Source organism: Pygoscelis adeliae, unplaced genomic scaffold, assembly GCF_000699105.1.
Source record: "Pygoscelis adeliae isolate BGI_AS28 unplaced genomic scaffold, ASM69910v1 Scaffold175, whole genome shotgun sequence".
Classification (NCBI taxonomy): Eukaryota; Metazoa; Chordata; class Aves; order Sphenisciformes; family Spheniscidae; genus Pygoscelis; species Pygoscelis adeliae.
In genome coordinates, this window is record NW_008824941.1 from 566,236 (window position 1) to 578,777 (window position 12,542).

The 12,542-nt window shown below is 40.1% G+C and overlaps 1 protein-coding gene across 14 annotated transcripts in view; it reads left to right on the forward strand.

Moving 5' to 3' along the window:
• The window catches only part of SVIL (supervillin), a 112,220-nt gene extending 99,932 nt beyond the window's left edge, over nucleotides 1-12,288 (forward strand). For 11 of the 14 annotated variants that reach the window (XM_009325520.1, XM_009325510.1, XM_009325514.1 and 8 more), the window contains 10 exons: nucleotides 517-543; nucleotides 1,249-1,400; nucleotides 2,608-2,713; nucleotides 3,541-3,748; nucleotides 4,423-4,556; nucleotides 5,179-5,334; nucleotides 5,739-5,882; nucleotides 10,116-10,237; nucleotides 11,052-11,207; nucleotides 11,333-12,288. In XM_009325520.1, the coding sequence (XP_009323795.1) occupies nucleotides 517-543; nucleotides 1,249-1,400; nucleotides 2,608-2,713; nucleotides 3,541-3,748; nucleotides 4,423-4,556; nucleotides 5,179-5,334; nucleotides 5,739-5,882; nucleotides 10,116-10,237; nucleotides 11,052-11,207; nucleotides 11,333-11,419 (1,292 nt within the window). In that variant the 3' untranslated portion in view covers nucleotides 11,420-12,288. The remainder of the gene's footprint in view (nucleotides 1-516; nucleotides 544-1,248; nucleotides 1,401-2,607; nucleotides 2,714-3,540; nucleotides 3,749-4,422; nucleotides 4,557-5,178; nucleotides 5,335-5,738; nucleotides 5,883-10,115; nucleotides 10,238-11,051; nucleotides 11,208-11,332) is intronic. The other 3 variants (XM_009325515.1, XM_009325518.1, XM_009325524.1) reach the window with 1 other exon arrangement.
• Nucleotides 12,289-12,542: the final 254 nt, after the last annotated feature.

A 12,542-nucleotide genomic window follows, 5' to 3' on the forward strand; every position in this document is an offset into this window, starting at 1 on the left:
AATAGTCTAAAAACGATTGTTCCAAATAGGAAAATATTAAAATTGGTTGAAAGCAGTATAACAGCTATACAGCTTCAGGCTTTTAGCCAAAAAATGTAGGTAGGTCTTATTCAGGATCGTTGAGTTCAGATACTGGCAAATCCAAGAAAAATACATAAGCTTGTAAGTCTTTGGAGAAGCGGGTAACACTAATACTGAACTGTAAACAGACTCCTAATCAAAATGGATGAAAATATATTCCATCACTCCAAAACAGAATAAATTTTTATGTAGGAGGCAGTACTTTTATGGGCTGAATGTACCGATAAGAGTAAAAACCGTGTATTTTAGAAGTGGCTAGTGGTTTGAGTATTCTCAACTTGAAAAAAACAGGATGCTTTCTCCTAAGTATTTCAGTTGGATGCTGCTCAGCACTGCTGAAATCAAGGCAGACGTTTTAATATATTTTTAAGAATCTGGTTTAAAGCTCTTGGGGTTTTTTTTAAATCTTTGATTTATTTCTATCTGTTTATTCAGTATTCACTGGAAAGAGTAAAATATTCTGTAACTGGTTGTATTGTTGAACTTCACTTGCTGTAAACTTCATTTGCTTATCGTAACAACTAAATACCGATCCTTTTTTTAAAAAAAAAGAGTTGCTGCTAACCCACTTTCCAGACCAACATGAAATACTGAGTTAATTTAAAAAAATAAATAAATAAAGCTTACCTTATCCTAACTTTTTTATGACTGCAAAATACTGCTTTGGTGTTCTTTTGTTCTGTAGTTTTCCTTTCTAATAATGCTTTACCAAGAAAGACTTTTCTTTTATGCCTGTGGCTTTCTCAGCTGTTGCTGTTTCCAGTATCACTCAGCAGCCAGCTACTCTCCTGCTGCCAAAGAACAGTGTGTAATGTGGAAAATGAGCCATAATGCACTCTTCTGGTAACATAACTGGACATACCATTTCACATGCAAATTGGCTCAAGTGATGTCAGTTATTTTTCTCCAGATAGGACCAGTTCTTTCTACATCTCTTTCTCTGGCCAACACAGGCATCTTTGCATGTGGGCTTACATCCACCTGATGAGACACTGCCAACTTTGCACAGGGCCGTACTGGCTTAGAGACCTAATGTTCCTCCAACTGGACATTTTATCTTTCCTGTTCTGGACGGGATAGTGCTGAGCTGGCAGATGAGATTAAACCACGTGCTGTTTAAACCTATAGCCAGAGTACTTTCTCCAGCATGTGCTTTCTGTTTTGCAGTTGGAAGCAGGCAAAAAGGAGACCAACAAGTAAGAGCTGTTGGAAAAGAGAAATGCGTGTATTTCTTTTGGCAAGGAAGGCACTCCACAGTGAGTGAGAAAGGGACATCGGCACTGATGACAGTGGAACTTGATGAAGAGAGAGGAGCACAGGTGAGCTTCCTACAGACCTAGGTGGCAGTCCTGGTAAGACTTGCCTGCCCAAGTAGCCACTAACAGTAAATGTGGGTGATCTTTTTTGCCTCCTCTCTTTCTGTAAAGGTCATCTTGCCAGTACAAATAGCCAGCCCTCAAAATTACTTTGGCTTTATTGCAACTGCCAGAGACACATAAGCTCCTTATGGATTGTCATTCCCAAATCCCACTTCTAAAGATGATGTTTCTGAGAACAGCTGAAGAAGAATGTCTTCCCTCCTCTCCCTGCAGGAATAGGTGAAGCACAGTTAAACAGATTTGTGCCTTCCCTTCCATACATGTTCACATAACAGGACTGTCTCCCTAGTGCAGTCACCTAGAGCAAGAAGCATTTTCTGTCAGGCCAAGGCATGAAAATACATTTGAAATTTTCAATTTGTTTACTCTGTAATTACGGAGTAGATTGCCTTGTTTTGCAGAGATTCTAGCAACTGCAGATATAGCTAGTTTGAAGCTCAGAGGACAGGCTAGCTTGCTTTGTCTTTAAGTGGAGTTAGGCTTTGCTGTGGCTTGTCTGTTATCAGCACACAAGAAGGGAGGTTTAAAGTTAGTTTCTGTACCTTGATAATGCTGTAATTAGTTTTTTAACAGCAGCATAGACATGACGAGTAAGACAGGAGTTCACAGAGGAGGTAAACAAATATGCTTAAACCCAGAGTGTGGGATGCTGTGCAACATAGCTGATTTAACAATTGGCTATATCAGTTTCATAATCAAAATGCAATGTTTAAGGAGCAAAGAATATGCATGTTGTCATGTAAACCAGTTTACAGCAAATTGTGAACCTACTTCAGTTCCTACATTATCTCATAATAGTTTCAAAGAATATCTGGCAAGATGGCCCAGTCCTGTAAAGAATTCAAATAATGGTTAGTTTAAACTAATTTAAAGTTTCTTTGGTGTTCCTTGTTCTCTGAAACTCTTGATTGTTGAATCCCAACTAGAGGTTTCTTTTAATATGCAGGTCACATATGAAACCCATTGCATGCAGATATTAATTATTTATAATTATTTAAACAATAGTCACCAGTTGTAAAGTACAAGGAAAGCCATCTTCGTGGGTGGCCATAACTATATAATTTTTAATAATCCATAGAGACTAGTTTTCCTGAGTCTGTATACTTGCTTCGTTTTTTTAATGAAGAGTGGTGCTTTCAACTTCCAGGTACAAGTGCTTCAAGGGAAGGAACCGCCGTGCTTCCTGCAGTGCTTTCAAGGAGGGATGATAGTGCATGCTGGAAGAAGGGAAGAGGAAGAAGAAAATGCACAAAGTAAATTACTGTTAATTAAGAGCTTCTGCTCCCAAATCCTTTTTTACCTATTGTGAAGCGCTTTGAATTCAGTCTCAGCTACCATACTCTGTAGAAAAGAGAAATGGGTCCCATGAAACCCATGAGACAGCTTTGCCATGCTTTGTTTCGAGGTAGTTTTTCCTCTTTGAGCTTAGAATGGATTTTGTCACCTAGAGCAAGCTGACTTTATTGTATTGATATGCGTATAAATGGTTGTAGTTGTTTTTTAATTAAGCAAAGTGCCTGTTTGCTTTTAAAATATGTTCTTTTCTACATAGTCTGGGCAAAAGAGTATTTTTATGAGCAGTTCTCCTGCTCCAAGGAGAACTCTAAGCTTTTGTTACCCATTCATTAGTTTCTGCAACGTATTCCTTGAGTGCTGCAGTTGAGGTAGGAGAATTTCAGTGCAGGTGTAGCTTGGACATGTTCCAGTTCACATCTGAATGTGACCTCCTGTGCCTAAGGTGCACAGGGGAAGAGGAGCTGAATAGAAAGACTACTGTATTTGTCTCCCTTTTTTTCCTGTATGAAACAGAGCAGAAACTTGACTCTTCTGCTCTGTTAAGCTCTTCAGCTCTTAACACTTGTACTCTTGTAACAAGGATTCATAAGGCATCTTTTCTGCAACGGGGTTTCTCAAGTACTGTTAGCCAAACCTGATGCTTAGCTAGTTTATTCTGTGACAATATAGGCATGCAATATGTGAAATTAATCCAGTATGAGAACAGCTGTTCCAGAGCAGAGGTCTTGAATTTTCAATCCCATGTGACTGTATAATACTGCTGCACTGTTCCTGTCTGCTCCAGGTGACTGGAGGCTATATTGCGTGCGAGGAGAAGTTCCCAATGAAGGAAACTTACTTGAAGTAGCATGTCACTGCAGCAGCCTGCGTTCCCGGACATCCATGATTGTCCTCAATATAAATAAAGCTCTTATCTACCTGTGGCATGGCTGCAAAGCACAATCTCACACCAAGGATGTAGGAAGAACAGCAGCCAATAAAATAAAAGAACAGTGAGTGTCTGACCTATATTTTGGAGATGTTTTTACAGGCTACCAATTTACTTAAAATAGTCTGCCTCAAAGGAAAGTTGAAATAAATAAAGCTGTCCTCTGAGTACAACTGCAGCATGTGCATGCTTGGTAAGGAGGAGGAATGACAGGTAGTTGATTCAGTGGAGTGGGGAAAACACATGTTCTGTAATCACTTTCACTTAAGGACAAATGCACTTATTCTTCCTACTGTACTAATTACAGTTGCAAAAAAAGTGTCTCTTTCCATTTGGAGGGAGATGCTCAATATCTGAATAGCAAACTAAATCCCAGTAGATAGGAGGATTAGAATCAAGCTTGTGAATAAGGAAGAGGAAATGAATTTGAGAAAGCATGCGAGGAGGACAGCAGTAGTTACAAAAACAGGCAGTGAGAATCCCTACTGAGAACTCATGCGAGCATCTCCTCCACTCTGGGTATGTGATCAGAAATGGTATGAGAATGGTTGCTGAAATTCCATATCTTGCTTATTGATAATTTTTGTCATCATTTTCAAAAAGCCTGCGTTGACATGAAGTGTGCAACAAGCCTATAGGGTGCTTTTGGGTTCTAATAATGTGAGTGGCCGGCAGGTTTGTGTTAGCTGTGTTTGGGGCAGGAAAGCTGGGTTCACTCTCTTTCTTTGTGTTTTGTAGATGTCCGCTGGAGGCAGGGCTGCACAGCAGCAGCAAAGTGACGATACATGAATGCGATGAAGGGTCAGAGCCCTTGGGATTCTGGGACGCATTAGGAAGGAGAGACCGGAAGGCCTATGATTGCATGTTGCAAGGTAGACCTGCATTCCTGGATTTGGCACTCACATGTTACTTTACTGGTCTACTGGACTGTGAGATTTAATGTAAAGCTTTTGAAGAACTTCTTGGTAGTTAAGATGATCCCTTCAGAGAGATGCTTCCAAAAATCTACTGAGTTAAGTAATACTGTTCTAGGAGGAAAGTGCTGGAAAACGAAGTGTTTCATTTTGTTCTCCCCCTCTTCTGCAGCCCCTCTGTATTCATGCAGCACAGAGCAACAGTTAACGCTGTTACCAACACATTTTGCTTCTCTTCTGAAGGGTTTTAGATCTGCACACGTTCTCGTCCAGTCTTTGCTTTGAAACTGCCAACAAAGGTAGCAGGGGGATTGATTTACCAAGTGGAAAATTTGTCAGCTAAAAAGTAAGCTCTGAGATGAGCTTGCTTCACTTAAGCTGCAAAACAGCCAGTTATGAAATGGCTGATAGTAACTAGCCAGGATCAGATTCAAACTGATGGCAGCCAGCCTTTTAGCTCAAGTTCTTGATTTTTAAAAAAACAGAGAATTTACAGTCACTCTGAAAGTTGAATTTTTATTTTTTACATTCATCTCTGGCATTTTCTATTGGAAATCTTCTTAATTTTTGTTCTTTAAAGATCCTGGAAAGTTTAATTTCACCCCCCGCCTGTTCAGCCTCAGTAGTTCATCAGGAGAATTCTCAGCCACCGAGTATGTTTACCCTTCAAGAGACCCTGCTGTCATCAATTCCATGCCATTCTTGCAAGAGGATCTTTACACTGCCCCACAGCCAGGTATATGCTTTAAAATACTTAAGTAACAACAAAACAGATAACTGTATCCTGCATTGGGCAGTGATTCAGTAACTGTAGTCACTTTTAACTTGATTTATCACAGGAAAATGTGTGCATGTGATGCTTATACAGCATTAAGCAATAACAGTAATTTTTCTGTGATAAAAATGCTGAGAACTAATCAAATGTACATGTTTCCCAAAAGCTTGCTATAAAAATACATTGTTTATATCAGAGAATCTGAGTTCAGCTGAGGTTCAGTTAGATGAACAACAAAAAGGGGTTGGTAAGCTTTGAAATGATCCTGTCCTGATGCTGACAAGCATGTAAGACTGGGGTTGTTTAGGGGATTCCAAGAACTAATAAGTGGCTGATGATGGATTTGTGATATTTTGGCTGTGTAGCACTGTTCCTTGTTGACAATCACCATGAAGTGTACCTGTGGCAAGGCTGGTGGCCTGTGGAAAACAAAATCGCTGGATCGGCTCGAATCAGGTGGGCTACAGACAGGAAATGCGCCATGGAGACAGTGCTCCAGTACTGCAAAGGTAACAGATTGCTGTGCCTGGCCATTCTGAGTGTGTCGTACCTTTCCATGCCTTACTGTCCCGAGCTGAAAGGTACTCGGGTGCTTCCCCAATGGCATTGATAAACATCGGTATATTTGAAGATACGTTCTCCAGTCTTTCTTAGCAAACCATTTGTGTAGCAATGGCATTGTTCCCAAATTGCCAAGATACTCTGCTGACTCAGTTGTCAGAGGAAAGGCTTTATTTCTCTTCTGTGCCCCCACTGTGGGAGAATAGTTCAGACATTAGATCCCTAAAAGTGAATTCTGAGAACATACCCTCTTAAACCTGAATGCTTTCTGTTTAGCTCCTTTTAGATTTCATAAGCTTCTGTGTATCAAAATGCTGAATGAAGATACTGTTTGCTGATATAACTGGATTTTGATTTAGTGGGGGAGGTGGAAAGACTTTGAAGATCGAGAACAAGTCTCACACGGAAACGTGGTCATTGGAAATGCTGGAGCACAGAGCTGAGGCTCTGTGCTCATTTCTACAAGACAGAGTTATTGCCACTCAGTGTGCAGTGATTCAAGCTGCAATTGATGATCATGTAAGAGTACACTGACCAGATTATTTTCTGCACTAGTAGCGTTTCCTTGAGACACAGTAATGCTTTCCTCTCACTTCATCTAAGGTTATGTGAGGCTGGGAACAGACCTTGCATCTTCTGTTGGAGGATGAATAAAGAAAGGTGTGGGGTTACCATCCAGAAAAGATGGCATAAGTAACAGCCATGTTCTGTTAGTTCAGAGCAGTTTCCCACTGTGAATAAGTCACTAGGGCTTAATTGGTGCAAGCTATGCTCTCTTGCAAGGAAAGTCTGATTGTTTATAGACCTTCAGACCTCATGATGCCACTGATTTCTTCTGTAACAAATAAACTGTACAACTTGTGACACAGCTGGTGGTATCTGTCATCTTCTCCTATAGACATTTGTATATATGAAGAGGGAAACCGATACCCTTGTTAGATTCCACCCTTATAAGGATAAGCCAGTTTCTCCGTCCCAATCTGCAGGTCTAATAGGAGTAGGAGCAAGTGTTGTGTTTCTACTCAGTTGTCTCTGGCACTGAGGGGAGGTGGTAACACCTGGCAGGAGACAGCTGAAAACCGGTACTGGAGACACTGAAACATGACCTTTATTGGACTGCATTATTGCTCTACATGGTTCATCCTCTGGTGTCCCTGGTACTGCCCTGCCAAACAGCAGCATTTGTTTAGGAATGGGGTGCTAAAGACAGGGCAGTAATTGGAAGAGTCTTTGGCAGTGACTGCTGAATTCCTAAAGAAGAGGCCAGTTACTTGTTCTCCGCCACCCCACCCCCAGTTTTTGCAAGTCAGAAGAAGTGATAAGATGCATTTCTTTGAAATCATTTCATACATTGTGCTTCACAGCAGAAGTGAACGTCAGCATAGAGGAACAGAGCCCCATGCAATGAAGTGCCCAGAGTTGCTCAGCAGCCTAGTGAGAGAGATGGAAGTAAGATCCCAGTCTCAGTGTTTCTGATAAAGTGATGTAATCTTCTGGTAATGAAAATCATGTTTTCTGGCCCCAGCAGAGATGGAATCAGATACACATGCTGAGGTTTGGATACTTTTCCAGATTTCTTGAACTTCATCGAGTTCGATGATGGGAAAAGAGATTAATACCTTCTGCACTGGATTGAATTTGCTGCATCTGAGTTTGATGCACAGTGGAAAGCTCTTCAGTGACTCCTTATGGGTCTGAAGTTCAGCATATGTATCATAGGACAGGTTTTTTTGCTGGGTGCTCACTTTACCGCTGGCCGTGACTTTGTAGCAGTTGTGTCTTTATCCACTTTGCCATGGGGTAGTTCTCAAGAGCTTTGGGCTGTGTGGTTGGATAGGTACAGAGCAAGTTTGTTACTGTTAAAAGACCGATTCTACTTGTACTATTTCTATGCTAAAGCTGATGTGAACGTCTTTAGCGGTTTTTTACTGTTCAGACTATGCTGTTCTGGTGGTCTATCACTTTCATGATCTGGGATTCTGTCAACCGCTTCAAAATTTCATTGCATCAAGCTGTCAGGGCTGGCTAGCTCTTTTACGTTTTTACTTATCAAGGTAGAGAAATTGAATTGCAGGAAATACCAATGCTGCTGCAATTATTTTGACTACCAGAATATAGTTGAGTGATCAGAAGCATTAAAACGCTTTTCTCTCATTTTTCTCTCTCCATTTCTTTCCTCATCTACGTCCCTCTCCCCCCCAGCCCCCTTCCCCCTTTTTTTTTTTTCTTTTCCTGGCTTGCAGTGTTTAACTACATGATGGTATGGAAGAGATTGATTAGCAACTCTGGATATCCCTTGAATATACCTAGCAGTTCTCCTTGTGCATAAATCTTATTTAACTTGTCAAAATGTCTTGAAAGTTTTTCTGTGGTTTTATCTGCTAAATCAGCAGTCTGGAGAGCTGAGCTGCAGACGGCTAGGAGAGGGAAGAATCTTGTTTGCCCTTCAGTGATTCTTAGTGAGGAGATCAGCTTGTGCTGAGGGCAGAGTTCATGCAATGAAAATGTTTCTCCGCTTACATACAAATTCATCTTACCTGTACTGGAACATTAGCAAATGCCACTATCCTTTTATTTCTTGGCTGAATTACTGAGAGTGGAGCAGCGCAACTAGAGCAGATTCACACATTTTTTAAATGCAAATTTTTAAGTGCTTGTTGAATCGTTCATGGTAGAATGAACAAATAAACCACAGTGAAAATATGTGGAAGAGAAGGCGTAAAATCAAGTATTCAAATGATAAATCTCCTGTCTAAACTGTATAGTTAAAGCACTCACATTATAATACGTTTGTTAGACTACTCCACAGAACTTTTTATCTCTAGTATGCAGAGTTTCATGTGAACATACTCTCTCTAATCAGTTTGCTCCCAACATCTGATGTAAAGCCAAACCTGTAATGCTCAGGTTTTGCAAACCTAATGGAACAACGATGTCCAGCCAGGCTCTCTGTTTGCATTCAGCACAGGTGTTGCATCTGTTCCCTGGGGTGCTCCTCGGCAATGGGGAGGAGGGGGCTGTGTTCTTTTAGACCCCCCTGCCTGACAGCCCACACACATTAAGTGCAGGTAGGACTACAGTAAAAAACCAGGGTCTTCCATAATGGATTTATATGCTCTGGAGGAAATCTTAGTGCATTAAAGATGCTCTGAGATTGAATGTAGGGAATAACAGAATTTTGCAGGAAGCAGTTTTTAGGGAAGCTACAGCCCTCAGAAGTGAGGTGGTGTCATGTTGTTCTGTTGGTTTCACCTGATTCTGGACTTCGCAACATTTTCAGCTTTTCCATTGCCTATCTGGAAGAAAGATTTGGTTAGACTAAGTTGTTTGAATCCAAGTAAGATGAAGGTACAATGTTTTTTTGAATGATACCTCCTCCCAGTCCCTGACTGCCTGTGTACCTCTTTCCAATAATATTTGGAGTTTATCAGTGCTTGTGAATCCTTGGGGAATGAAATTATTCAACCAATAGGGCCTTTTTTCTCCAGTACTTGGCATAATGACTTTAACCACTTAATCTGATACAGCATCACTCCTAGGCAGGGTTATGTCCATGTCCTATATAGTGTGCACACATACATGTTTTAAAGAAGCAAGGCTGTCTTTGAAAATCACCAGTAATTACCATCCAGCTATTGCAATACTTCTGTTAACTTTCAGATCCTATTCCTTTGGATTTGTAAAACAAAATGATTGTGTTAGACCTCAGTATCCCAAGTTAAGAACAGTTTAAACATTCTCACTTAAGCCTCAAAGCTTAAGCTTTATTTGCTGCTGGTAGGATACTTGTGCTGAGCATACCAGAAGGTTTCATTTACGTGAATTTGGCTAATTTCAGACCATCACACTCTGCTTACTCTAGTATAACTCTATTTTTGTAAGATAAGAAATACATTGGGTTAGGAAGTAACTGTGGGGGATTTTCAGCATACATGGTTTGATCTTTGTGGTCAGATACAGTAAAAGGCAGATTTAAGAATACTGAAGAACATGTTAAAAGGTGCCATACTACATTAAAAAAAATCCTGGTGAAATTTATTCCTACTGCCTTAAATTACTTCAGCTTTTCAGGAAAGAATCAGTTAAACATACTTGTGAGGTAGCTTTGGATAATGGGTGACATTGCAAAATATGTACCATTTGTAATTTCTCTTTTTTTTTTGTATTTTGACTGGTTTTAGGAAAAAATGTGAAGAAGCCCCCAAAATCCTATCTAATTCATGCTGGCCTAGAGCCTCTGACCTTCACTAATATGTTCCCAAGTTGGGAACACAGGGAAGACATCGCAGAGATCACAGAAATGGTAAATCTTTTCATTGCACAGACTGTCTCCTGTTGCTAGTAATTGTCTTGTGTTGTCAGTAACATTGCTTGTTTGTGCTGTCAAGCCCCAAAATCTAGAGGATGAACTTACAGTTCAGGAGTCTGCACAGGAAAAAAATAACAACATAGCTAAATTCTGACTGGGAGTGTGGATATCTGATGCATTCCTGGTTGTTTTTTCATGTAACTTCTCATATTCTTTTTTGATAAAAACAGGAGGAAAGCGTTATCTGAATCATCTCTTAGAAAGAGATGTGCTAGAGTTTAGCAGAACAACTGTTTCAATCGTGAAACAGGCAGCAACGTGCAGTTCTGGTCTGTCCTCCAGGCTCGAAGTGCAGGGAAGCAAAATGCCCCACAAAGGATCAGCTGGTTCCAAAAGCTCCAGCATTGACTTCCCCACCTGGGAAGCGGAGTCACAGCCGAATTACGTGTGACTGCTTTAAAAGCCTTCAGTGAAGGGGCATCTCAAGGCAAATGACATTTTCTGCTTTGTAAGTCTTCTGCAGCCATCCTTAGTGGAAAATGCTGGCTTCATGACTAAACACAGAATTCAGCCTTAAACTGAGATTCTGAGAGTACAGGATGTCTTTCCGCTAAGTGCAAACCTTTTTTTAACTGTGAAATTGTTGTAGGGCAGGGCTCTTTGCCTATGTGCGGACCTGGATTTAAAGCTTTGTGCTCCGTGGGCCAGGCAGCGCGGGTTGATCCCATGCCATCTGCAGACTGCAATGGGAGCAGTTGGTGGTTTCAGCATTGTGATCCTGTTCTCTGTTTTCCTTTTCTCCCTGCAGGATGCTGATGTTTCTAATCAGATAATCCTTGTCGAGGACGTGCTGGCCAAGCTGTGTAAAACAGTGTATCCACTAGCAGATCTCTTAGCTAGGCCTCTACCTGAGGGAGTTGATCCGCTGAAGCTTGAAATTTATCTTTCAGATGAGGACTTTGAGGTAAGGAGAGAATAGGTGCAGTGATAATCTGTGCACGTGTGTCTAACCATGCTGTGAAGTCATTTGACAGTTTTGCTACTTATAAGTGTTTTTACTAATGGCATATCCTCTCGTTTTAAATGCAGGTTGCATTAGAGATGACGAGAGAAGAGTACAATGCACTGCCATCTTGGAAGCAGGTTAATCTGAAGAAGGCAAAAGGACTTTTCTAAGTTGTGTTTATTGGAGTGAGCACTAAAGGGATGCCTGTTTTCACTTTCTATGCCCTTTAGAAGAATTATACCCCGCATTTACAGAATAAATAGAAAGAATCTGAAGTTATTAGTGACTACCTATCTGGAGGTGTGTAATATTATAAAAGGCCAAGAGAACTCTTTGGAAATGGAATTCAATTTTGACTCTTAAAGGTAATGTGTTTAAGCTCTGCTCTCCTATGCACTTAAACAGTAGTTTCTTGAGCTACTGCTGCCGGTGTCCTTTGGCTATATACAATACTTGCCATTTTTGTTTTTGAAGAAGTTCTCTTTGTAAAGTGTTATTTTGTTAGTTTGTGGATTACAAAGAATTTATATTTATATAAACACATAGAACAAGTATGTATTTAACAATGCAATATATATTCACTTTCAAGACTTTCATGTCAAAACTACAGAGGAGTAGCTGGATGGCAGTTGCTTGTACTGAATTAGCTGTATCACCAATATGTATCTCCTACGCATCCTGAAAAGTTTCTCTTTGCAATAGTTAATGAATTGTTCTCAGTGCTGCTTCAGGTGCTAAACTGAACAAAGCGTTTGTATTTATAGCATGGATTTCTTGAGAAACTATGCGAATCAACCTTTATACTTTATTATCCAAAAATGTATAGTGCCTTGTTTTTTGTGTACAGTTTATATACAAAAAAAGATTGGTCTGCATTTTGAAGATGGCTTAGAATGGTCTCCTATGTTACTTTTATAATAGTAGAAATAAAAACATCTCAATTTCTAATACTTGTTGTAAACTTTAAACATGTCTTTTGTGATATAAGAACCGAAAGTAAAAGCTTCTAAATAAACTCTTAGCGATGCTCTGACTTGTCATTATTTGGTACTGTAATCTGTACTAAGTCATTGGAACCTTCCATAACGTGGTATTTTATCAAAATATTTTAACCTTAGATATCTGTGGGTGTTGTACAGAGTTATAATTTGAGAAGCAGATAATGTAGAAAATAATCAGTGTGTAAGATAAAATTAGGTTGTTCAACGCTAATGCCAAATATTGGAACGTTGGTCACACAACTCCTGTATCCTTTGGGTTGCCCTGTTTTACACATGAAACCAAAATTATTAT